A 27,221-nucleotide genomic window follows, 5' to 3' on the forward strand; every position below is an offset into this window, starting at 1 on the left:
TAAATGTTTGTTATGTTTAGCTGAATGTACTAATTAAAATAAATATATTTAAAATGTATACCAAAAATTTCTTAAAACAAATATGGCACCTAAAAAGTCAAGTGGTGCATAGGGAAAAACACATACACAACTTGATCAGAATTATAGGGCATTGTAACAAGTTAGGGTGGAAAAACACAATATTCCAGTGGCTGAAAATTATAGTCTTTAATGTTGATTGATACTATTAGAATAGAATTACTATGAAATTCAGAGTTAAATAAAGACTTTTCTTTGAAATGTGAGGAAAAGATAAAGAAAATGAAATGTTGGAAGTCTCAGAAGCTAGATTTCTTAAGCATCAGCAAGAAAATAAGAAGATGCCTTTTGAAATAAATTTATTAATTCTTCATTGTCGCCACCTATTTCTAATAAAATCAAAATGCTTTTAATAGAGCATGGGCCTATTCAACATGCAGATTTTGGAGTATCTGTTTTACATCATGAGCAACAATTTTCAAAAGTTGGATCTTTTTTTCTCTTTTCTTTTTAATGTTTATTTATTTATTTTGAAAGAGTGAGTGAGAGCATGAGTGAGGGAGGTGCAGGGAGGGAGAGAGAGAATCCCAAGCAGGCTCTGTGCTGTTAGCACAGGGCCCACTGCAGGGCTCAATCTCACAAACCATGAGATCATGACCTGAGCTGAAATCAAGAGTCATGCTTAACCGACTGAGCCACCCAGGTGTCTCACAACAGAATTAAATTTTTGTAACCAAAAAAATGCTTTCAAATTTTTCTAAAATTTGAAAAAGAATTTGTGATCACAAAAATTCCATGTTTCATCTTGATGCTTTTAAAATGTTAGTATTTTTTTTCAGTTTATTTATTAAAGAGAGAAAGAGAGAGAGAGAGCACATATGAGCAGGGGAGAGGGAGAGAGAATTCCAAACAGGCTCTACCCCGTCATTGGATAGCCTGACCTGGGGCTCGATCTCATGTCCTGTGAGATCATGACCTGAGCCAAAACCAAGAGTCAGATGCTTAACCAACTGAACCACCCAGGTGCCCCTTAAAAATGGAAGTATTTTTAAACATATATTCACTGATAGTTTAATAGATGATGCTTTACAGAATGTGTTAAAATATGTGTCAGTGATTTTAAATGTATGTTTTGTGCAAAAATTATTTATTTCTTAGATGGGCATAGGAAACTCTTGGAAGTCCAAATGCTGGAATGTTTATAAATCACTTGAACTTATAGGAACTCCTCATCATATAACTAATCATTAAAAGGCTTCTATGCTTTATTTGTCTAGTAAAATTTTAAAAAACGTATAATGCTGTTAGCAAATCATGTTAAATCTGAAATACCATGAAGAATAAAAAAAAGCAAAATGTTTCCTTGCTCTTTGGAAACCAGATATACTCCATTATGAATGAATGTGCCTGATTATTTACATTAAGAATAATGTCATTTAAAGAGGAGAGTTTTATTTGACTTGATTGAAACAAAAGGAAAAACTGGACAATTATATCTTAAAAAAACTTTTCATTTTAAAGAAAAACTCAATATGGTCTAGCTTATGAAATTATCAATAAGTTAAAAAAGATCATATTTATATAAAAATTGTCCTGGCCAGGTATATGATAATGGAGCAGGTATGTCAGATGTATACAAGGGTATACAATCCAATATTTCTCCCCCAAAATAATTATGCCAAATTTGTGCCTTGCTCAGCTCATAATCATAATTTGATATAATAGTACAGCATCTATGAATTCAAATATGATTATCTTTTTCAATATTGTAGAAAGGATATATTTTGGGAGTTGGTTAATTCAACAAGCAGATGGAATATTCTTGACTATTCTAAATACAAATTAAAATCACATACAGATATGTGATAGGCATTAAGATTAAATGCAATTGAGATATTTTGTATACAAATTAAAGATTTTTATCAAGTATGAAAAGATATAATATCAAATGTCAAAATTATGTTGAACTCAAAAGTATCTTGATACAAATATATTACAGATTTTTACACAACTTATCAGTACGATATTTTGAACAAAGTGGCAAGATATAATAGAACTCTACAATCAGAAAAATCACCGTAAATAAAACTGCATGCTTAATAAAAGGCTTGTGCCTTTGCTAACAACAAATGAAAGAAAGTAATTTGACAAGTGTGTTCGTTGAATATAAAACGTAAGCAAGAAATGTGAATATTCACATGAATTTCAAAATTAGACAAAAAGAAAAGAAATTAGAAATGCATGAATCAATGATTGAGGGTATTTATAATTATAGAGAAAGTGTTTATCAAATAGACATTAAGATTATAAATGTGCTAACTTCATATTTGAAATATATATATGAAAAATTAAGGTATCTTCAGAATTTAGAATTTTTAAAACCAGAAAAAAATTATTTTCTATAAATTACATTGGTTTACACAAAGCAGCCACTGACTCTGTTCTCAAATATCCTGACAATTTAAGTTCTATCAAAATTTCATGTAGAATAGTTTGTTACAATATCAATAAATTATAAAATTGGGAATTGTATTTGGGTCCTCTAAGATTGATTAGCAATGCTAGCCATCATCAGAGCTTTCAGCAAGTAATAATATTTTTGCAAGTGAAGGGTGTTCCTTCAATTGTGATGGCTACCGACTGATCAATAGAACTTCTTTCAAAGTTGGAGTCACTCCTCTCAAACCCTGCCACTGCTTTATCAATGAAGTTTATGTAATATTCTAAATCTTTTGTTGTCATTTCAACAGTCTTTACAGCATCTTCACCAGGAATAGATTCCATCTCAAGAAACTACTTTTTTGTTCATCCATAAGAACCAACTCCTCAACCATTAGTTTTATCATGAGATTATACCAATTCAGTCACATCTTCAGGCTCTACTTCTAACTCTAGTTCTCTTGCTGTTTCCACTACATCTGCAGTTACTTCTTCCACTGAAGTCTTAAACCCCTCAGTCAGCTGTCAGGGTTGGAATCAACTTCTTTCAAACTCCAGTTCATGTTGATGTTTTGAACTCTTCCTATGAATCATGAATGTTCTTAATGGCATCTAGACTGATGAATTCTTTCCAAAAAGTTTTCAGTTGACTTTGCATAGATCCATCAGAGGAATCACTATCTATGGCAGCAATAACCTTATGAAATGTATTTCTTAAATAATAAGACTTGAAATTCGAAATTACTCTTTGGTCCATGACTGTAGGATCAATGCTGTGTTAGCAAGCATGAAAAACATCATTAATCTTATTGTACATCTCTGTTAGAGCTCTTGGGTGACTGGGTGTCTTGTCAATGAGCAGTAATATTTTGAAAGGAATCTTTTTTTCCTGAACAGTAGGTTGCAACAGTGGGCTCAAAACATAGATTCATATTTGTAGTAAACAGATATACTGTCATCCAGGCTTGGATTATGCCACAGCTGCCATAAATCTTTAATTTGTAAAATAAAATGCATATCTGTGAAATGCATGTAATAAAATGAATATGTCTGTATTTTGGAATTCTTGAGTCTGTTGAATGCCTGCAACTTCCAGGGGAAGACTTGGTTGGTAAATTGTAATTACTATTGGTTAATTTAAGCATTCAACACAGTAGCAGTTACCCACCCCCCCACCCTCAGCCACATAGCAAGCAGCTGTGCACATGTACCTAGGACAGCGTGCGCAAAGCTTATGAGACCAGAGTGGCCAAAAAGGATACCGCCCTCCAAATATTGAGGAGCTGTGCTGTTATCACTGATTGATACTTCTTATCACAGCATTGCACAGAAGTGGGCACATTGTTGTTAAAACCTCTCCTCATTGTTGCAAGCCCCTCCCCTTATAACTGATGTGACTTCCAGGGGATTTAAAGGTACAGTGCCTTTTCCCCCCTTAGTTTTTTGCTTTTTCCCCATTCAGGAGCCTGACATTAAAGATTAGGACATTCAAAAACAATCACATATATGGGTAAAATTAGAAAGTGATTGTACATGCCCAGAGAAAGGCTCAGCATAGACCTAAGAAGACCTTAAGTTTACATCTCATGTTGATCCTGGAACAGAGACAGCCTACAACAATCAAAAGAAACAAAAACAATAGCAAAAACATCAGAGACTGGGAAGGGGGAGAATCTGATTTCCAAAGTTACTACATTATTAGTTTCAAATGTCCATTGTACAATAAAAAAAAAAATTACAAGGCATATATAGAAACAGGCAAGTATGGCCCATTCAGAGGGCCCATTCAGAGGAAAGAAGTCAATAGAAACTGGTCCTGAAAAAGATGTAATGGCAGATATCCTAGACAAAGACTTTGAAACAACTATTTTAAAGATGCCCAAAGAACAGAAAGAATGTGGGGAAAGTCAAGGAAACAGTATGTTAACAAAATGTTAGAGTGAAAACCTGAAAAGGTAAAAATACATTCTGGGGCTGAAAAGTTCATTAACTGAAAGTGAAAAGTTCACTAGAGGGATTCAAAAGCAGATCTGAGCAGACAGAAGAAAGAATCAGAAAACTTGGAAGACAGGACATGGAAAGTATTGAGTTTGAGGAACAGAAAGGAAACATATTGAGGAAAAGTGAACAGAGCCTGAGGCAGCTGGTGCCCACCATTATGCAGACAAATATACATATCATGGGAGTTCCAGAGAACATTTGACAGAAACAAAGAGAGAATATTTGAAGGAATAATGATAAAAAAAACTTCCCAAATTTGATGAAACACATGAATGTAAACATCAGGAAGCACAGTGAATTCCAAGTAAGATGAACTCAAAGAGACCCACACTGAGGACACATTATAATCAAACTCTCAAAGGACAAAGAATCTTGAAAGCAAGAGAAAAGCAAATCATCACATCTAGGGGACCCACAAAGATTATCAAAAGATTTCTCATCAGAAACTTTGGAGGCCAAAAGGCTGTGGACCAACGTATTCATAGTGCTAAAAGAAAAAAACTCAGTCGATAATTTTATATCCATTAAAACTATCCTTCAAAAGTGAGATATTCTGACATAAAACCTAAGAGAGTTTGTGGGAACTACATCTGTCCTGCAAGAAATGCTCAAGGGAGTCGTTGTAAGGTGAGATTAAAGTACACTACGTGGTAACTCAAGGATGTGCAGAGAAATAAATATCTAAATAAAGGTAAGTACATGGGTAATTATAAAAACTAATAGTATTGTAACAATACTTTGTAATTGTTTTTTGTTTTCTATGTGAATTAAGAGATAAATTCATTAAAAGAAAAAAAATATTAGTGTATATGCTAGTATTACTGTAACTTTGGTTTCTAACTCCAAATTTGTTTTCTATGTGATTTAAACACATTTAAAATAATTATTAGTTTATGTCCGGGTACACAGTTTATAAAGATGTGATTTTGTTACAACAGCCAAAAAGCATGGGACAAGGGGGGCAGAGAGGGAAATGGAGCTGTAAAGGAGCACAGAGTTTTTGTATGTTATTGAAGTTAAGCTGGTATAAAATCAAATTAGAGGGTGACAATCTTAGAATGTTAAATGTAATTCCCATGGTAAGCACACATACACACACACACAAATAACTATACACAAAGGAAACAAGAAAGGAATTTATTTATTTATTTTAATTTTTTTTCAATTAAAAAAAAATTTTTTTTTTTATGTTTATTTTTGACAGAGAGAGAGAGACAGAGAGTGAGCAGGGGAGGGGCAGAGAGAGCGGGAGACACAGAATCTGAAACTGATTCCAGGCTCTGAGCTGTCAGCACAGAGCCCGATGTGGGGCTCGAACTCACAGACCGCGAGATCATGACCTGAGCCAAAGTTGGACGCTCAACCGACTGAGCCACCCAGGCGCCCCTCAATTTTTATTTTTGAGAGACAGAGCAGAGCATGAGTATGGAAGGGGCAGAGAGAGAGGGAGACACAGAATTCAAAGCAGGCTCTAGGCTCTGAGCTGTCAGCACAGAGCCCGATGTGAGGCTTGAACCCATGAACTGTGAGATCATGACCTGGGCCGAAGTTGGACGCCCAACCGACTGAGCCACCCAGGTGCCCCGAGAAAGGCATTTAAACATTTCAGCACAAACAGCTAAACACAAAGTCAGTAGTGGAGGAAATGAGTGCCAAAGCAGTTACAAGGCATACAGAAAGCAAGTAACACAATGACAGTTATACCTCCCTCCTTATCAGTAATTAATTTAAATGTAAATGGATTAAACTGTAATCATAAGACAAATGTTGGCAGAATGGATAATAACGCATGACCCAAGAGCATGCAGTCTACAGGAGACTCATATGAGATCTAAAGACAAGTTAAATGAAAGGATAAAAAGGGTATTACATGCAAATAATAACCAAAAGAGAGCATGGGTATCTTTACTAATACCAGACAAAATAGACTAAATGAAAAAAGTTTACAAGAAATAAAGGGACATTATGTATTAATAAAAGGTTCAATACAACAAGAAGATACAACAATTATAAATATTTATGTACCTAATGACAATTCACCAAAATATATGTAGCAAAACTAACAGAATTGAAGGGAAGAATTGACTGTTCTACAATAATAGAGTCTTCAATATCCCACTTAAAATAATGGATAGAACAATAAGACGTAAGTAAGGAACTAGAGAACTTAAAAAGCTAACTAGATTTAGCAGACATTTAGAGCTAGATTTAGTTCTGCCCAGAAATAGCAATTAGTCAAGAAAAAGAAAAGGCAACCAAATTGGAGAAAAGGAAGTAAAATTATCCTGTTTATGTAGAAACTCTGAAGAGTCCACCAAAAAACAAATAACAAAACAAAAACCCTGTTTGAACTAATAAATGGGGGTGCCTTGGTGGCTCAGGCCTGAAGGGTAACTTTAGCTCAGGTCATGATCTCATGGCTTGTGATTTCGAGCTCTGCATCGAGCTCAGTGCTGACAGCTCAGAGCCAGGAGCCTGCTTTGGATTCTGTGTCTCCCTCTCTGTGCCTCTCCTGCTGTGTCTCGCTCTCTCAAAAATAAATAAACATTAAAAAAACTAAAAGAAACTAAGCCAAGTAGGAGGATACAAAGTCAACAGACAAAAATCGGTTGCATTTCTATACACTAAAAGTCTGAAAAGAAAATTACCAAAATAATTCTACTTTACAATAGCATCAAAAAGGATGAAATAGTTAGGAATTAACCAAAAGGATGAAAGATTTGTAAAATAAGACTAAAAATCCTTACTGAAAGATATTAAAGAAAACATAAATAAATGGAAACACAACCCATGTTCACAGATTGGAAGACTTAATATTGTTAAAATGTCCATACCACCCAAAGCAATGTACCAATTTATTGCAATCCCTACAAAAGTCCCAAAGACAGTTTTTAACTTTTTCCCATCCTAAAATTTATATGGGACCTCAAATAGCTAAAACAATTTTGAAAAAGAAGAGCAAACCTGGAGGACTTACACGGATTTCAGAACTTACAACAAAGCTACAGAAATCAAAACAGTGTGGTATTGGCATAAAGACAGACACATAGACCAGTGGACTAGAATAAAAAGCCTAGAAATAGGCCTCATATATGTAGTCAAATAATTTTTTACAAGGTAGCCATGATCAGTGGGGAAAGGACAGTCTTTTCAATAAATGGTGCTGGTAAAACTGGATATTCACATGCAAAAGAATGAGGTTGTACCCTTACCTAACACCATATACAAGCATTAACTCAAATTGGATCAAGAACCTTAATGTAAGACTGAAAACAATAACATTCTTGGAAGAAAATAGGATAGAAGTTTTATGACATTGTATTTGGCAATAATTTCTTAGTTATCACACCAAACCACACAGTCAAGAAAAAAATACACAAATTGGTCTTCCTAAAAATTTAAAAATTTTGTACATCAGTACAGTATCCACAGAATAAAAAGGCAACCCACAAAAGACAGGAAATATTTGCCAGTCATATGTCTGATCCAGAATATTCAGAGAACTCCTAAAACTTAATGACAAAAAACAACCCAATTAAAAAAATGGGTAAGACTAGAACAGACTTTTCCACAAAGAAGATAGATATATAAATAGAAAAGATATGCAACACTAATTATTAGAGAATCACAAATCAAAGCTATGATGAAATATCAGCTTATACCTGTTAGGATGACTATTATTAAAAACAACACAACAACAAAAACAAGTGTTGATGACAATGTAGAGAAAATGGAACCCTTGTGTGCTGTTGATGGGATTGTAAAATGATACAGCCAGTATGGCAATTTCTCAAAAGAAAAAATATGTATGATCTAGCAGTTCCACGTCTGAGTATACTCAAAAGAATTGAAAGCAGAGACTAATTCAATTAGTCTGTATACCAATTTTCGTATAACATTATTCTCAGTAGCTAAAATACGGAAGTAAACCAAGTATCCGTCTATAGATGAATGGGTAGGCAAAATGTGATATATACATACAGCAGAATATTATTCAGCTCTGAAATGGAAACAAATTTTTCAATATGCTACAACATGGATGAGCGCCTTGAATGCATTATGCTAAATGAACTAAATCAGTCACAAAAAGATAAATACAATATGATTCCCCTTTGTAAAGTACTTAGAATAGTCAAAATTATAAAGATGGAGAGTGTAGTGGTGGTTAGGGGCTGCGGGGGAGAGGAGAATGTGGAGTTAATGTTTAACAGGTATAGAGTTTTAGTTTTACAAGATAAAGGTATGGGGATGGGTGGTGTTGATGGTTGCACAACAGCGTGAATGTATTTAGTATCATTGAACTGTACACTTAAAAGTGTTTATGATGGTAAGTTTGATGTGTATTTTATCACACACACACACACACACAAAAACGTGTATATAGGGCTATGTGTTTTTTCTTTTACTTCAGGTTCCAGTATGGCTTGGCATAGCACTGATCTCAGCATAGTTACATCACAGCTTTTGAGACCGTTATGTGTGCTGATCCAGGAAGTACTATGATTTCTTTTCCTTTATTATATCCTTTCCTTTTACTTTTATGGAGTTACACAATATATATCTTTACTCATTTGTTTTTCTATACACTTAATGCTGTTTTTTAAAAAATGTGATTTATTTGTCTAATGTTTGGAAGTATTTTTTCCAAATGTTCACACACATCACAAGAAATTGTTGGAGAGTCTGTATATCTCCTTAGATCTCCTTCAGTGTAAACTAGTTGCTCTCTGGGTCTGGTTGCATAGTTTGTTGTATCAAGATTTTGCTTTGCCAATTTGTTATGTTGGATGTCCTGTTTCCTGAACTCTGAGTTCCTTTTTTTTCCTTTTTGGTTTACTTCCTACTTTGATGAAACATGTTCTATAACACCTTCCTCAGAAGGGGTGCATCTTTTTTCACTTCTTGCATATTTAAAATTTTATTTACGTAAATGGTAGTAGTTTGGCTGAAGTACATAGAAATCATTTTTCCCATGTAATTTTGAAAGTATTGTTTTTGATAAGTCTGATGCCATTCTTGCTCCAGTTTCATTGCATTTTGGTTATTTTGTTCTTTCTGGAAACTTTAGTGATTATCTTTAGTGTTTTGAAATTTCATAATATGTTCACCAGTCATCCGTTTTCCATTCATTATGGTAGGCATTTGATAAACCTTTGTAATTTGGATGTATATGTTTGGGAAAGTTTTCTTGTATTATTTATTTGGTAAATTTTCACTTTACTTTGTTCATTCTCTTTCTCTTTTTCTCTCTCTAAACTCCTATTGATGTGACACTGATTTCCTACTTTAACTCCTCTAATTGTATGGTATTTTCTTTCTTGCCTTCCATCTTTCTTTTTTATACAGTCTTTTTAAAAACATTTACTGTACTTAACACATTATTTTAGTTGTCATGTATTTATTTTTGAAGAGCTCTTTAATATTTTTCTTCAGTTCTCTTCATAATTTTTGTTCTTGTTTAATGGATGTAATAACATCTGATACTTCTTTGGGGATACTAAATATAAATTATATATTTTTTCTTTTGTTCCCAGCAGTGTCTCTGATGTCTCGTATCTCCTCTCTTTATTCCTTTTCTATTTGTTTTGGTATTTCTGACATTAAAGGGTATCTTCAATTGTGTGGTGATCCTTGTCTGCCCATACACACTAAAGAGTAAAGCACTACAAAGTTCTTTGAAAACTTGTTTATGAATGGGGACAGGGCTGCCTCATATGGTCATACAGGTTGTGCACTGAAGAACTCCAGGGGGTAATATTTACATACATCCCTTAGTACTTTCAAAAAGTATTGGATTTGCCATATTAGAAATTAAAAATAGGAGTTGTAAAATGTAACTTAAAAACAAAACTAATAAACCTACTATATATTCACATATAGTAACATATAAATAACACTTTTCTGAAAAATAACTATTTTCTGAAACATGAGATATTTAGTTAGAAGACTTGGTATTGTTTTATACTTTTGCATAACTATTTAATATCTGGTTAAATAGAATAAAGCTAGATTTTCATGTTTCTGCATTCAGTCTGTTATGACTTGTTATTGTGGATGAAATATATGAGGAATGTCCAGCCCTAGCCAGTACTTCGATAATCTTTTAAAATAATTGTGATTTTTTTTTGATACTCATCACAAGTAGACAAGTAGTATTGCATTGAATATGTAAACTGGTTTGGGTAGTATTGACATTTTAACAATATTTGTTCTTCTATCCAGAAGCATGGAATATTTTTCCAAATTTTTGTGTCTTCTCCAATTTCTTTCATAAGCTTTCTGTAGCTTTCAGTGTATAGATTTATCTTTGTTAGATTTAGGTATTTATCCAAGGGATGCAGGTATGCTGTTTTGAAGGGGGCACATACACCCCAATGTTTATAGTAGCACTATCAACAATAGCCAAAATATGGAAAGAGCCCAAATGTCCATCGATGGATGAATGGATAAAGATGTGATATATATATATATATATATATATATATATATATATACACACACACACACACACACACACACACACATATATATATATATATATACACACATACACACACACATATATATACACACACACATATATATATATATACACACATATATATGTATATATATATATATATATACATACACACACACACATACATACATACATACATACATACATACAGTGGGGTATTACTCAGCAATCAAAAAGAACGAAATTTTGCCATTTGCAACTACATGGATGGAACTAGAGGGTATTATGCTAAGCGAAATCAGTCAGAGAAAGACAAATATCATATGACTTCACTCATATGAGGACTTTAAGATACAAAACAGATGAACATAAGGGAAGGGAAGCAAAAATAGTACAAAAAAAGGAGGGGGACAAAATATAACAGACTCTTAAATACGGAGAACAAACAGAGGATTGCTGGAGGGGGGATGGGCTAAATGGGTAAGGTGCAATAAGAAATCTCCTGAAATCATCGTTGCACTTAATGCTAACTAACTTGGATGTAAATTAAAAAATAAATAAATTTTGGGGTTCCTGGGTGGCTCAGTCGGTTGAGCGTCCGACTTCGGCTCAGGTCATGATCTCACCGTTTGTAAGTTCGAGCCCCTCATCGGGCTCTGTGCTGACAGCTCAGAGCCTGGAGCCTGCTTCAGATTCTGTGTCTCACTTTCTCTCTGCCCCTCCCCTGCTCATGCTCTCTCTTTCTCTGTCTCAAAAATAAATAAAACATTTTTTTTTATTGAAAATTAATTAATTAATTTTTAAAAAGTAGACAAGTGGAAGTTTTCTTAAAGGTTTTTTGCAGTGCAGGATTTGATTCCATATCACTGAACTATTTTATGCTTTGTTGCATTAAAATCTATTGGTCTGTCTTACACTTTGATTGAATCATTCATAAATGATTTTATAGCATCATAGATTAGTCATTTGGAAATAATGGTTCACTGTGTTACATAGATCTTGCAAGTGTTGACATGTTTTATGTATAATTCCAAGTAAGCACATTCATTATTAGCCATTAATCTAATCAATGGTGAATGCAAGTTTTCCTAAAATTTAATTTTTGTTTAATTTTATTATGGCAATAAACACTGTCAGTTGTTTCTTTGATATGACAGGCTTACTTTGTCAATTTTAAGAAAATATCTCCTAAATAACCAAGTTTCAATATTCAGTTTGACAGTCATCCTTTAAAATAAAAATGATATTCTATGAAAAAAATATGCCTAAATTCAACTTGCAACTCAGTCTCAGACCCAAGTGTTTTCAGTATACAATAGCAGTGCTTTATGCATTCTTCTGTTTTATCACATAGAATATTCAAAAGACATGAACTCAGAGATTGATATTTAATAAAGTGAGTGTTGCTGCTGGTGTTTGCCAGTGAAGAATTATTTAGTGACTTCTAGTGTAGTTTCGGGTTGATGCCACTGCCTTGATTGATGTTGAGATGCCAGCATATTACTCACTACTGCTTTTGTACCAAGAGTTTTAACTTCACCTGCCTCCTGAAAGTGTCTTGGAGGCCCAAGGTATCTGTGAAACACACTTGGAGAACTGTTGACATGTATTATAATATGAAGGTTAGTTAATTCTTCTGGATTAGTGGTCTATACAATCTGCATAGTCCGTATGGGAATTGTTCAGACTTCCCATCGGAAAATCAGATGCTGATGAACTAATTCTTTGGTGAGGAAGATGCTTTCAAAGTCATTATAGGAAACCTTGTCTGTCTTGAATCTAATAATTTTCTCCAAAGAAGAATCTTCTAGATTCCAGATGTTGGTAGTAGAGTGAAGAGTGATCCCTCCAGCTGCTGGCATTTTGGGAGCTAGTCAGGGAGAACTGTAGGGACCTTTATTCAGTTTATGGAATTTGACTAAATTTTTCTGTTTTCTCCCAGTACCTCATGGCTGCCCTTTGTCATTCCTGGTGTTCACAAGTCTAGATTCTCTTTAGTTCATAAAGTTAACCTTTAGCCTCTGTGGTAGAGGAAAGAGTAGGTATCTGTTATATGAGTTGGGGAAAGAGCATTTAGATTTCTCAGCAGTCCTTGTGCTTCATTTTTATTTTTTATGTACTGGATATTATACCGAATTACTCCAAATACCAGATTGCTTAAGTTCCCTGGACAAATTGATTCTCTTCTCCTTGCACTCATTTACTCAGATATTTAGTTGTAACTTCCTCCATGCTGCAAAGTTAACTTGTACTCTTACAGTCACTTTCCATCTAAAAATTTGTTGAAATCTCATTGACAATTAGTATGGTTTGGTGTTTTTGTGGTCTTTATGAATGAAAATATTTTATATCTTTGCCTCAATTTAGCAGGGTTTTAGGAGAGTAAAAAAAATAAATGTATGTGATTAATACACCCTTAACAATTTCAATAGTCAATCACTATAGTAGTTAAGAACTAGACCTAGATTTGAATCTTTACCATTTATTGTGGTTATTGCCTAGGGTTCTCTATTTAACCTACACAATCGTATTTCTTATTATAAAAATGGAATTGAGAATGTCTAACATGAAGATTAAATGAGATAATGAATGCAAAGCTCTTAACATACTACCTCATGCATCATATGTGCTCAATAATCAGTAATTGTTATGAACTGTTGGTCTGGTCTCTGGCTTACTGAAATTTTATTGCATTCTTTTCTCCCTCTAAAACATTTCAAGTAAGCAAAATATTTAATCTATCATCTCATATTATACGAAGGGTTAACATGACTCCAAAATGAAATTATAATTTCAGAAATGTTTTATATAAATGTTTGTATTTAATATATTTGTATAAAATTACTATGGATGCAACTTGTTTTCAAATTCAAGTTGTGTTTCTATTCAAGTGATTGTAACTAGAGTCCACATTTTAAACAGTCTAAGAAAAACGGGTATTGTTATAACTGGGTAATTGCTTCATGACCTTGATTTGGAAACTTGGTATACTGAAATTCTGATAGGTTTTTTTTTTGACAATTTTTTAAAGTCTGCTTTTGAGAATTATTCTAGTACATACTTTAGATTAAGAAATTGTTTTTCTATTTCTTTGGTATGTTAGGTTGAACATTTATGTTCCTTTAATCCAGAAAGTTTAGTATCATTAAAGTAGTTTAATTTAAGCCTAACTATGAATATAAAAGAAACATTATTAATTGTTTCAGGAAATTACAAGAACTAATATGGCTGAAGGAGAAACAGAAACATCAAATTCTGAAAGGTAAATATAAGGAAAAACTGACTCTCTTGAAATTCAAGTATATAAAAAGCTTGATATTTGAACTGCATTATTTTAGTTAATTGATATTTCAGTTATTTTGTTTAGTTTTTTTTAAGCTTATTTATTTATTTTGAGAAAGAGAGTGAGGGAGAGCTCACAAATGGGGGAGGGGCAGAGAGAGAGGGAGAGAGAGGATCCCAAGCAGGCTCCGCACTGTCAGTAGAGAGCCCTCTGTGGAGCTCAAACCCATGAAACCATGAGATTGTGACCTAAGCCAAAACCAAGAGCTGGCGTTTCAATGACTCAGCCACCCAGGTACCCTGTTATTTTAGCTTTAATTAAAATAAAACTTTGAAATTTTAATACAACAAAAATATACTGTATATCCTTAGTTTTAAAATCATTTTTTAAGTTTTGATATCTTTTAAACATCTTTTAAACACCTTACAGTTGTTAAATTTTAAAAAGTACTTATTAGTAAATAAAATGTTAACAGATTTTAATTGCTCCTATCAAGTGAAAACAGTTATAAGATACTACAAGTTACAAGACAGATGGGGACAATTTTTGCAAACAGATCATCTTAAAATCTTTTCTGTCTAAAGTATTTTCAAAAGCTATAAAACTTTTGGTGGGAACTCATAAAAGTTTCAAACTTCAGGAATTGGCTTTAAAAAATGTAATTCTCTGATCAACACTAAAGAGCCCAAGACATTTTAGAAGCTTTCTTAACAAAAGAGAATCTAACATTCAAATTAGAACTTAATTCCAGATAAAGATAATTTTATCTTTCAAGTTAAGTAATTTCCCCATGGCTGTGTTTATGCTGTGTATTTTATATACAGCTATACAGCGTAAGGTGTAGGGTGCTAGTTAACCAAATAAGAGTGATTCATCTATTGCCCCTGAGAAGAAAATAATGGAATAAGGCCTTATGAAGGTGTTTCTTAGACTTTGCTAGAAAAATTATTTAGCCCTTTCTTCACCTAGAATTTGGGGACAGGGGCAATGGTTAACAAAATTTCAACAAAGGAGTTAGAAAAAGCAGACTAGTCACCTCTCTATAATGTTTTCTATAAATTGTAGTTAGTCCAATAACATCTGAATAAAAATAAAAATTATATAAATTTAAAGGAGGAAAATAAACTAATTGTTTGCAGATGGCGTAATTGACCTATAAGATCCAAGAAAATGAGCTAAGAATGAAATTAATGAGAGTATAAATTAAGGTAGTTTGTTATAAAAATCTGAATCTTTCAGTATACCAATAATGTGATTATAAAATATAATATTCTTCACAAGAGGAGCAAAAAATGAGAACTGTGCAGGATCTAAATGAAGAAATGCAAACTTACTGTGATAGAAAATAACTAATTAATAACTACTGCATAATAGGCCATTTTCCAAATTAATTTATAGTTTTAATAATGAGTAGTTAGTTAAAAATCCTAATGGGATTTGGTTTGGAAACCAACAATGTTTAAAGGAAGATTCATATGTTCTATTTACTACCATAATTGTTTATTTAAATTATTGTTCTTTTGTTAGTATTAGGTTGTTTCTGTATTCACTATTTAGACATTGTTTTTATGAGCGTCTTTGTACAAATATCTTTTACATTTTTAAACTATTAAACTTAGGAAGAAAAGTAGTAGAATGTGGGTGATTTACTCTATTAAATAATAAAGGACAGTTGCTGGGATGAGCACTGGGTGTTATACACTTGTTGGGATGAATCACTGGAATCTACTCCTGAAATCATCTAATATTTTATGATTCACTACATAGTTTGTGTTAACATGCCAGGGTAAGTGTGAACACACACACTTATACACACATAAACATTTATATATACAAACAAACATATTTATGTATGCATGTTGTATATATTTACATATATTTTTTCAGGCATATGTTTATGTTTTTTTAAATTCAGCTATTAAATATTAGGGAAATATTTATGAATGCTTATTTAATTTTGCATAGGGAAAGACACTCTAATTAAGAGGATATAGAAATCATTTAAAAAGTAGTTTTTTTCTGGTGCTCCTGGGTGGCTCAGTTGGTTAAGCGTCAACTTCTGCTCAGGTCATGATCTCATGGCTTGTGGGCTCAAGCCCAACTTGGGGCTCTGTGCTGACAGTTCAGAGCCTAGAGCTGCTTCAGATTCTGTGTCTCCCTCTCTCTCTACCCCTCCCCCACTCATGCTCTTTCTCTGTCTCTGTCTCTCTCAAAAATAAACATTAAAAAAATAGTTTTTTTCCAAATATGTTCACTTCTTCTTTAAGGTTACAAATTAATAAGAATGCTTAAATTGTAACCTAGATAGGCAAGAGTGTGAACAGTTGAAAGTGATGATTATCAGGACTAAAACCAGTTTTGATAGATTCCCCAGGTCTCCTTTTAAGATGTGACTCTGGAGTTTCTCAGTCTCATGCCTAAGAAACTGGCCACCTCCTAAAGTGTACATGGCAAGGACTGGGGATTTGGGTTATTTTTTGTTTGTTTGTTTTCTGTTTTGGCAAATGTGCTTTGATCTTTTTTTTTTTAAGAGCATGTCTTTATTTTGATAGTGTTCAAATACAATGTGTTATAAAGGAATAGATAATAAATGGCTTTATTTTTTCAGTAAACAAGATAAAGCTTCTTCAGAGGAAGAAAAAAATGAATGTGTTACAAATTCATTTGAAGGCTCATTAGCAACAAAAAATGAAGAAAGCATAACAGTGTCAAGTAAGGAAAATGATACCTGTCTTGAAGATCAGAAAACTGGCTTAAAGAATATCTTCAGCCATGATTCAAATATTGATGCAGATAAAGTAGAAAAGGAAAAACAAATAGAGCACGTTTGTCAGAAAATGGAGTTGAAGATGTGCCAAAGTTCAGGAAACATAATTTCTTGTGATCAGAATGAAGATTCCAACTCCAGTGAAGCTAAGTTTTCTTCAAAGAATGTTAAGGATTTGCGGTTAACATCTGGTGATGTTAGCATTGATCAATTTTTGAGAAAAAGAGATGAACCTGAATCTGTTAGTTCTGATGTTAGTGAGCAAGGCAGTATTCATTTAGAACCTTTGACTCCATCAGAGGTACTTGAGTATGAAGCCACAGAGATTCTTCAGAAAGGTAGTGGTGATCCTTCAGCCAAGACTGATGACGTAGTATCTGATCAAACTGGCAGTGTTCCTGGGGAAAATAGCCCTAGCACAACAGAGACAACAGTAGACCTGGCAGATGAAAAAGAAAGAAGTTGAAATTTATTAGTCATTCTAAGTTTAGTGTACAACGGTAATAACATTTGGAACAGTGCTATCAGGTGAACTCAGTGGTTCTGTTCTGTAGAGTTCAGAAATAGAAAAATGTGAGGGAGGTCATTCATCTACACTTTACCTGTATGTTCAATCCAGGTTATTAAAGAAATCAATTCACCCATAATAGCATGATTTGTATGGATTTCCAAAAAGCCTTTAAAACTATTATGGATTTTAATGAAAGCTAAGTTTGCAATGGAAAAGTCTCATTTAACAGTTTTTGAAGAGAAGTTGGTGGCCAGTATGAATTGATTTTTAGAATATTAATTATAATGATAAAGCTTTTGAAACTTCCATCAGTCCTAAGCTAAAAGTTCTTAGTACCTATATATTCTTTTCAGGTTACTTAAAGGAAGAGATTTGGAAACCACATACCTTTTGGGAATAATTGATTTAAAGTAATGGCTGATAGGCATTGTTAACGAAGGCTTCATTTCGAGTATGATGCTGGTAAATGGGGCATGCTTAGAGTGCTAAGTTAATTGATCTAATGAGAATTTGGATGAACGTAAAGTTAATTTTGGATTTAATATAACATTCCAGACTGTCACAAGCATGTAAACAGAATATTTGAATCTGTGTACCTCCCTACAAGTGTGAGCCTGCAAGGCTGTAAGCTTACCTTAATTAAACTTTCAGTGAAAGTGACATTATTAATATGTAAATTTATATTTGTGCTTTTTGTCAGTGTGTAAGCTGTGCAGAAATCCCTTGATGTGCTAGTTGTATAAAATAGAAACCCATTGTTGAAACTCCTGTAGCTATTATCCTTTTAATATTGTTTTAATGATCTTTAGAAATAGACCCATAAAAATGGTCTGGACACCAAACCAAAGTATGGTATAATGTAGATATTGTAAAGCAGTAAACGGAAAACATGTCCTGGCTCATGCCATGTTTAAGTGACTTTTTCTTTAATTGTAAAATAGAAACTTCAAATGGGACCTAAAGCAGTGATGTAAAAAATTGGTTTGGGACATTTAGTCTAATTTATCCATATCCTATTTTATCCATAAAATGGCTGCTAAATAGATTTTTCAGTTGTTTTTTATCATCTAGAAAATAGTAGATATAGAAATAAATAATATGGATAAAGTAGTTTGCTTTAAAGTACTTAAAATTTTATTTAAAATGCTACATTTTTACTTCTTAAAATGTGCTTTGAATTCTTAAATTTTGTTTCATTGAATGTTAAATGTTTTAAATGGCTATTAAAATTCTGCTGTATATAGTAGTTTTTGAGTAAATATTTGCAATAAAAATCTGTCCCTGAATAATTTTATTTTTCAGAAACCTGCTTGAGTTGGATTACCTTTGGCGCCTTTAGAAATTGTATACTTGTTCAAGGAAATTTCATGTTGAAGTTAGTGGTAGGATTTCATTCTGTATTCTTTAATTGATGCATGATTTATTTTAAATTAGGACTTAAAGTACAGGGGAAAATACTGTTAATATTTACAGAGAATATATCTGCTTTAAAAATTCTTTTATTGCAAGAGAAATATAATTTACTATTCTAGTTTTCTATCTGCCCAGCAAAGTAAAAAGAGTAAACAGGCAAAATATATTATTGATTTACTTTCTCGAAAAGTTTTTTTTTTTGAGGGGGTCACATATTTTCATCTTTCCTGCTACCAAGAAAAGATAGGGAGAGAGGGACTTTTTAGCTGTTACCCTTCACCTTGTTGAAACATAAGAGTATAGCAGACAAGATTTTTGGAGTAATTTAAACCTTAGAAGTGAAGGAGTAGAAGAAAGTCTATGTAAAGACTATTTTATGAATCTTATTCAATTAATCGGCTGGCAGATCACCTAATGTACAAAACCCTAGATCACTGTGCCAAAATAAGTCTCTAATGACACTGTTATCCCTTTGAGCTTTGGGTAGTTCCTTCTTCTGTGGCTATATACCTTTAGAGTAGTTGTGTTCAACATAGCTAATCAGTGAACTGTTTATGCCTATCCATTAGGAGAAGAGGAAACTGTACCAAACTCTAAGGAAAGTCTGGCAATGAAAACAAAAGTGTAGTTGAAATAAGCATCGTATTTGGTAACATAGTTGGTTTATGTTCTCATACCATCTCCTTATTTCCATTGAGGAACAAACAGTTCAGGTGCACAGACCAAGCCTTTGAGTAGCAGTGCTTTAGAACAGTGGACAGCAAACTTCTGTGTAGGGCCAGATAGTAAATAATTGTGGACCATACGGTCACAATTATTCTCAACTCTTCCTTGTAGCTTGAAAGCAGCTGTAGATGTAATGTAAATAATAGCTTGTTTGTGTTCCAATAAAACTTTATTTACAAAACAAGAATGTTTGGCCCATGGATTGTGGTTTGCCTTTGCCTGCTTTAGAGTGCTTAGACTGACTTAATCTGACACTGAAAGCCAGTGATGCACTCTAGTGACTGTTTGCCTAGGAACTACCTACCAAGGTGCCTTAGCGTATAATAGTTCCCTGTTACCTGACAATAAACTTAGGATTGATTTTAAGTGCAGTTCAGTGACACTAAGAAGCATTATATTCATTTTGTGGATATACTTTTAATTTACATTGAAAATCTGAATGCCATATTTATTTGTATTCTTTCTTTCCCTTTGTGTCTCTCCAATAGGGAGGAAATTGGAATTTTTTTCATCCATGAATTTTTTTAAGAACTATTCTAAACATTTTAAAAAGGAACTGATAATATACAAGTCACTTTGTTTTAGCTGTAAGTAAAAAGATGAGGAAACCAAATATCTAGGCAATTATTGGCCTAAGGTTAAAAAGCTAAGATTTGAATGAAATTTGATCTTGATTCTGAAACAGAATCTGAAGCAGGCTTCAAGCTCTGAGGTGTCAGCGCAGAGCCTGACTCAGGGCTCGAACTCCCGAACCATGAGATCATGACCTGAGCCAAAGTTGGATGCTTAACCAACTGAGCCACTAAAGATATACTTTATATAATAATTATATAAATTTAACATCATTAAATTTTTGTAGGCTTCTGTAATGTCATTTTTTTACTTCATGGTTGACATGATTATTTTTGTTCCATCAAAATCATTACTCCAAAACCACTCACTTGTACTGACTTCAATGACATAGTACTTTTGTATGTATGTAGACACTACAGAAGAAGTGCAAATATTTCATTTTTACTAGATTACCTTAACAATAAGACTTGTTTTTTCAGTTAAGAAATGAAACATTTAACTTACCTATTTCTAAGTATTAAAAGAGAGAAAGTTATTTTTAAATTATTTTTTCAAATGAGACACATGTGCAGATCCATGTAGACAAAAAAATAGTATTAGATTTTTAAAAGTCATGGCAATGTTTAATTTTTACCCCAAAAGCTATAAATTAAAAGATACTTGTAAGGAATTAAACACATCTTTAGCAAACAAATGTAACTTTGTAGAGGAATGAGATATCCTGAGAAATCACTTTTACAATTATGTAAATTGCATGTTAAAAATATTATAAAACCAGTTTCATTATTTAAATGAATATACTAAGCATAATTTAGTCTTCTTTGATGACACAGTGTATCACCATGAAGATTATTGAGCTAAGCTGTAAATGAAGCCATAGCTATAGATGTTAATGGCCTGAATACCTGCTGATCACAGAAGTTACCTTGGATTTTGGTTTCTAGAAAATATCCCAGGTACATCTGGGGTCATTTGGCTTTTCCAAAAACAGAACAGAAAAATTGACTGTATCACTCACCCAATCCAACCTCTTTTTAAAAATGACTAAAACCCTTTAAATCTTAAAGTATAACTTGCCATTTGTGGGGAATTTGGGAGAATTTAAACTATAATTTTAAATTTTTTAAATATTTCAAGTCTTCATCCACTGCCTTAAAAACATGACTTTAATTGTTCTGTATCAGGGGCTAGCAGACAGTGACCCACAGTTGGCCACCTGTTTTTATAAACAAAATTGTATTAGAAAATACCCATATCATTTGTTTATATATTGTCTGTTGTAGTTTTTGCACTGCAATAGCACAACTGTACCAGACAGAGACCATTTGGCTCACAGGCCCAAAGCTTAAATCTGGCACTTTAAGAAAACGTTTGCTAGCACCTGCTCTATATTTTTTATGTAAGTATATCATAATTTTATAATTATTTTATTGTCACTTTATAAACACTACAGGGAAGCTCTCACTTCATAAATTTTGGTCTTGTTATTACCTGTAGGGAGTCTAAGTGCAATACTAGATTGAAGAATATTTAGTTTTTAAGTAGCCAAATACCAATACTTAACTTTAATTATCTTCCCATGATGCTTGTGGAAAGCTTCTTGTTCCAGTATGAACTCCTAGAGTTAAGAGTTTACTTATCTTGATTTTATTTTGACTCTTCAAACAAATTTAGCTTTTTTAACCTAATGTGACTTTAATTTATGCTATTCACCAAGTATTTCCAATGTGTGGTAATGTGACTGTTACCTAGCCAGTGAGTTGTGAGTGAAAAGTTATTTCAATTTGGATCATTTAAGTGTTGATACGAGACTCTTTAGAACTTTCTTTTCTCTCTGACATGGTGATGATGATTGCTGCATCAGGCTGGGTTCCTGAGGGACTGTAAACCTAGCCTCCCTGTTTAGATGGACATATAGCGTGAGGGAGAAATAACCATTTTTGTTTTAGTTAATACAGTTAGGGAATACCTCATTTGATACAGGATTAGTCCTGAAAGTGGAGTGCTGCCATAAAAAGAAGCAAAATTGAACTAAATTAAACTATATTGCATTGGCTTAGGTGACAGGTGGTAAAGCTACATGAGGTGATCCACATTTGCTGTGGTGAAACGTTTGGTAAACTTGCCTGCAATACTTGGAAGAAAAATAATATAGTGAAGTTTTATCTCTATTGGAAGAGTTTGGATAACAATTTTGTTTATTAGTTGCATTTGACAGTTGCATTTTAAGAAAGACATGAACCCAGATGAGAAATGGTAAGATATCCATTGGAAACAAAATAAGAAAAGTCCAGAAATTCAGGCACTTGAAAAGCTGGGAAAGACAGAACTTCTCATCCCCAATCAGTCGAACAAGAAAGCCTTTAAGTAACAAAGCTAAATTAATTCAAGAATATGGCCATCATACTAATTGTTTTAAATGTCTAATTTGGTTAAGGAGATCCCGCCTCCATAGTGTTTCTATGTAGGAATTCTTTCACAGCATTTCTTGGGAAATTTATGTATTTTTCTGAATCTCATGACCCATCATTCAGGAAATTAGTGAAACAGGAAGAAGAATTGCAACTAAGCAAGAATTAAAGCTTAGTAATGAATTTAGAGCCATTATTGGACTGAAGGAATCCACTGAAGTCAAGCACAAAAGCAAGAATGGGGAATGCTGATATAGAGTCCAAGAATAAGTTCAACATTTCCAGGAATCAGAACAGGAGGACATGGAAGAGAAGTTGTCACAACCTGATCATTCAGTCTTACTTGTAGCTATTGCCATGTTATGAATGTATGTCTATGTTCCTGTCTGCTACTAACGGTGAGTCATTCTTATAAGTAAAATAAATATGAATAGGATTATATATATAGAGTATACTTTATGCAAATCCCATCACTGGTGTTCTAAGAAATAACACATGGAAGCAAATTAATTCCTTACATTGTCAGTTTTGACCTGTGATTCTGTGTCCTGTCCCTTCATGGGACGTCCAAATGTAACCTTCAAATACTACCAAATAAACTTGTCAGCATTTCTAAGTTTGTATGATTATTTGCCAAAGGCTGCTGTTCTTTGCAAATACTTTAACTAGAAATGCAAAGAAAAGAAGTAAATGTTTTGGCATATAATGAAATGAAGTTAGAAACTGATCTAAACTCTAAATTAGAAAAAGCAGTATCAATTTCAACAGCAAGACCAAAATCAGGGAAAGCCGACAAAATATTTTCATCATTAAAAAGGAAAAGAACTTTTATAAATCAACATGTAACCAAATGCCAGCTTATAGATGTTTTTGGACAATTCTTAGCAATTCAACTAATAGAAATGTGAATATGAAAGATAAGTTTCTATGTCTGAAATGTTTGTAACAAAATAAAGATAAAAACTATCAGGTCAATTAATGCATTGTGTGCTTTTAAGTTTCATTTTAAGATAAACTTATAACAAGTATTTGTAGTACTTACAGTTTAAAATGATTTTAATTTGGCGTCTATGCTAATATTTCCTTCATTTAATGTTTTCTGTTGTCAAATGTCTGTGTCAGGCAAAGAGAGTGGTATTGAAATATATAATATTGTCACAGTACATTGGTTCCTATTAAGAAATCACATATTTATGTCTTTTTAACAGAAAATATAAACATTTAGCAGAAAAATGATGCAGTATTTATTATGGTGATAACTATTTTAAAATATATTAATTATAGTGTTATGAAAAGTACAGAATGATGAATGCATATAATTTGGGGATTCCTGAGAATTCCCAGAAATGTTATTCTTTATTCCTATTTCCTAAATATTAATGTCTGTCAGGAATTGGAAATGCTAATGCCCAGTAAATCTGTTCAGGTAGACAAAATGGCTTAGGAAATGGGTGCTGAAGTGTCAGTCTTGTATCAATGCCTGATGGGCTCAAGGTACTCCAGTTAAGTGGGGACCATTTCTTTAAAATTGTGGGTGTGACTATTGGCTCATTGCTAACTGGAATCATATAAAAAACAAAAATTTGGAGAGAGGTATACTGTCAAAGAAACCATGAATTTGGACTAAAAGTTTATAAATGTTCAAGTCTTAAAATGAACCCTTGAGTCCCCAACTTTTTTTTTTCTTTCCAAGTTTTTATTTAAATTCCAGGTAGTTAAAATACAGTGTAATATTAGTTTCAGGTGTAGAATCTAGTGACTCAGCACTTCCATACAGCACCTGGTGCTCATCACAACAAGTGCCACCCCTAATCCCATCACCTGTTTACCCTGTCTCCCCACCCACCTCCCCTCTGGTAACCATCAGTGTGTTTGTTTTCTGTAATTAAGAGTCTGTTTCTTGGTTTGTCTCTTTCTTCTTTCCCCCTATGTTCAATTGTTTTGTTTCTTAAATTCCACATATGAGTGAAATCATATGGTATTTGTCCTTCCCTGGCTGACTTAATTACACTTAGCATAATACTCTCTGGCTTCATCCATGTCATTGCAAATAGCAAGATTTCATTCTTTTTTATGCCTGAGTAATATTCCATTGTATATATATACCACATCTTTGTCCATTCATCAGTCGATGGACATTTGGGCTCTTTCCATAATTTGGCTATTGTTGATAATGCTGCTATGAAGATTGGAGTGAATATATTCCTTCAAATTAGTATTTTTGTATCCTTCGGGCTCCCACCTTTCTATATGATGTAGCAGATGGAACCTATTACCCAATATCCACCTCAGATGTGATCAGAAGGATAAAGAAAAAAGGAAGGGCCTCTTTGATGGTGGGATCAATAGCTATAGACATCAGTGGATTAGGGATCCCCTCAAGGAATTTTTGAGCCACCAGAGTAGAGCATTCTTGTATCAAGGAATTGTTTTGGACCAGTGACTGTGTATCTCCCAAATTCCCCTTTCTATTTCTGTTTCAACCTTGTATGTGTAGGAGACGGATAGCTTTTCAATTCATAGGTCAATAGTTAAGAGGAGACTAGTGCATACCATTACCCAATTTAGAGACTGGCAGGAGATACTGAACTTTGAGCTTGCTGCCATTGATTTAATGGGACTTTTTAGTTACTTCTGCTTAGAAGAGAAACTGTATTTGGGCTGTAGGAAGGAGGGTGCACTGAATAGCTATTGACCAGAAAGATGGTCCCATATGGTTAGGTTCTCCCTAGAGAACCAGACACAACAGGATGACACTTCCTTTATGCGTGAGTGGGGCAATCTGTCTGGGTCTATGAATTGTAAGCAAATGTGACATGTAACTTCTGAACTCAAGCACTGAATTGCCAGTATGAGACCTTCTAGACTCTTATCTTTCCTCTGATTTGTTTACTGGCACTGTTTGAGATGGTGGTTGCTCTGTCATCTGAGTAACTAATGAACAGAAAAATCACCGGTCCAGTTTGCAATGGACTCTTAAAATGAGTGAGAAATTTTTGTTGCTGTTACTAATTGAGATTTGGGGGTGGTTACTACAATATAAGTCTAACCTATCCTGACTGATAATATCGTGAAAATCTTTTTGAGCCAGTGCCTTAGAACCTGTGTCAGAATTTCCTAACCTTTTAGAACTACCTCAGCAATTCTTAGTTTTTACTATTTTTAAATTAGTCCCCCTTGGGATTGTTAAGAATCAGGGTTTTGTGCATAATTAAAAAAATAGTTTTAGACCTTTGACTTCTGATAAATTTGGAATAATAAGGATTGGATTTACCTTCCCCCATGAAATAAACAAACCAAAAAAGCAACATAAAACAATGGTTTTCAAGACAGTGACCTCAAGAACGAAAGGTAGTGAATCCATGAGAGAAAACAAATGTGGTGAGCCCTATGATTGCCTGAGTTTACAGCCTTGAGAGTTTACAAGCCAAGAAACAGAGGAAGGTAAGTGAGACAAAACCTGAGAGATTCAATGAGGTGAGAAGACACAGCTGAGAGTCTGGAAAGGCCCAGAGAAGAAGAGTTCATAGGACCAAGTCCCAGAGAGGAGAGAGCTGCCCTGATGTGCGGTATTCTGCAGAGTACTTTGTTTTATGTGAGAAACTAACCAGGGGGAAGGAAAGAAAAATCCAAAAGGATTAGGGGAAATAGTGTTGGCATTTTAAACAGGGCTAGAAAGTGCATATTCCTAAAGGCCAGAATGAAAAAAAAATGTATAATTCATGGAGCATTGGGTAGAGAACTCAGGGAAGTCTTGCCTCAGTAGTATGGAAATAATTAGCCCTAGACTGAGCACTGCTCCGTACCCAATGAACAAATCATAAAACAAGACCTGAAAGGGTCAAGTAATTTCCACATTAAGCAGAACAAGAGTAAAAAAAAAAATTTTTTTTTACACAAAAGTAAAATTCACAATGTCTGGCATCCAGTAAAAGATTACCAGGCACACAACGAGGCAGGAAAACTTGGTCATAATAAAGAAAATAGCTGGTCAAAATTGACCCAGAACTGATATAGATGTCAGAATTAGGACAAGACATTAAAATAGTTAATAGAATTATCTTCAAAAATTAAGAAGATACTTAAAAATCAAAATTGATCTTTAGAGATAAAAACTACATCTGGGATAAGAATTGTGAGATTAATGGCAGATCAGACAGGGCAGAAGAAAAGTTTAGAGATTTTAAGACAGCAATACAAACAATCCAGTGAGCTGCAATTGAGGCCTAATATTTTCCAAACATGAACACTATACAGCTGCGTATCCAAGAAGCTCAACAAATCCCAAGTACATGATACATGAAGAAAACCCACAAAAGTAGCATAATAAAGTTTCTCAAAACCAGTAATAAAGGGAAAATTGTAAGCAGACAGATAAAAGTTTAAAGTAGTCAGATAAAAAAGACAAGACATATAGAGGAACAAAGATAAGGACGACATCAGATTTCCTTAAAAGTACTGAAAGAAAAAAAAACCTGTCAACATAGAATTATATTCTTTAGGAAAACTGCTTTTCAAAAACAAAGGCAAAGACTTTTTCTGAATTTATCACCAGGAGACCTACAATACAAAGAAGTCCTGTATGCAGAAGGTATATACTTGAGATCAAATTACTTAAC

The 27,221-nt window shown here is 33.5% G+C and overlaps 1 protein-coding gene across 17 annotated transcripts in view; it reads left to right on the forward strand.

Annotated features, from left to right (window-relative positions):
* The window catches only part of ZNF280D (zinc finger protein 280D), a 375,018-nt gene that overhangs the window by 293,824 nt on the left and 53,973 nt on the right, over nucleotides 1-27,221 (forward strand). For 10 of the 17 annotated variants that reach the window (XM_053223975.1, XM_053223974.1, XM_053223978.1 and 7 more), the window contains 2 exons: nucleotides 14,125-14,180; nucleotides 16,810-26,965. The exons of 2 other annotated variants lie outside the window; for them this stretch is intronic. In XM_053223975.1, the coding sequence (XP_053079950.1) occupies nucleotides 14,125-14,180; nucleotides 16,810-17,434 (681 nt within the window). In that variant the 3' untranslated portion in view covers nucleotides 17,435-26,965. Of the gene's footprint in view, nucleotides 1-2,768; nucleotides 5,618-8,869; nucleotides 8,953-14,124; nucleotides 14,181-16,809; nucleotides 26,966-27,221 lie in introns of those variants that run through there. 5 more of the 17 variants (XR_008299159.1, XM_027067330.2, XR_008299156.1 and 2 more) reach the window with 4 other exon arrangements.

The sequence above is a fragment of the Acinonyx jubatus genome, chromosome B3 (genome assembly GCF_027475565.1).
Source record: "Acinonyx jubatus isolate Ajub_Pintada_27869175 chromosome B3, VMU_Ajub_asm_v1.0, whole genome shotgun sequence".
Taxonomy (NCBI): domain Eukaryota; kingdom Metazoa; phylum Chordata; class Mammalia; order Carnivora; family Felidae; genus Acinonyx; species Acinonyx jubatus.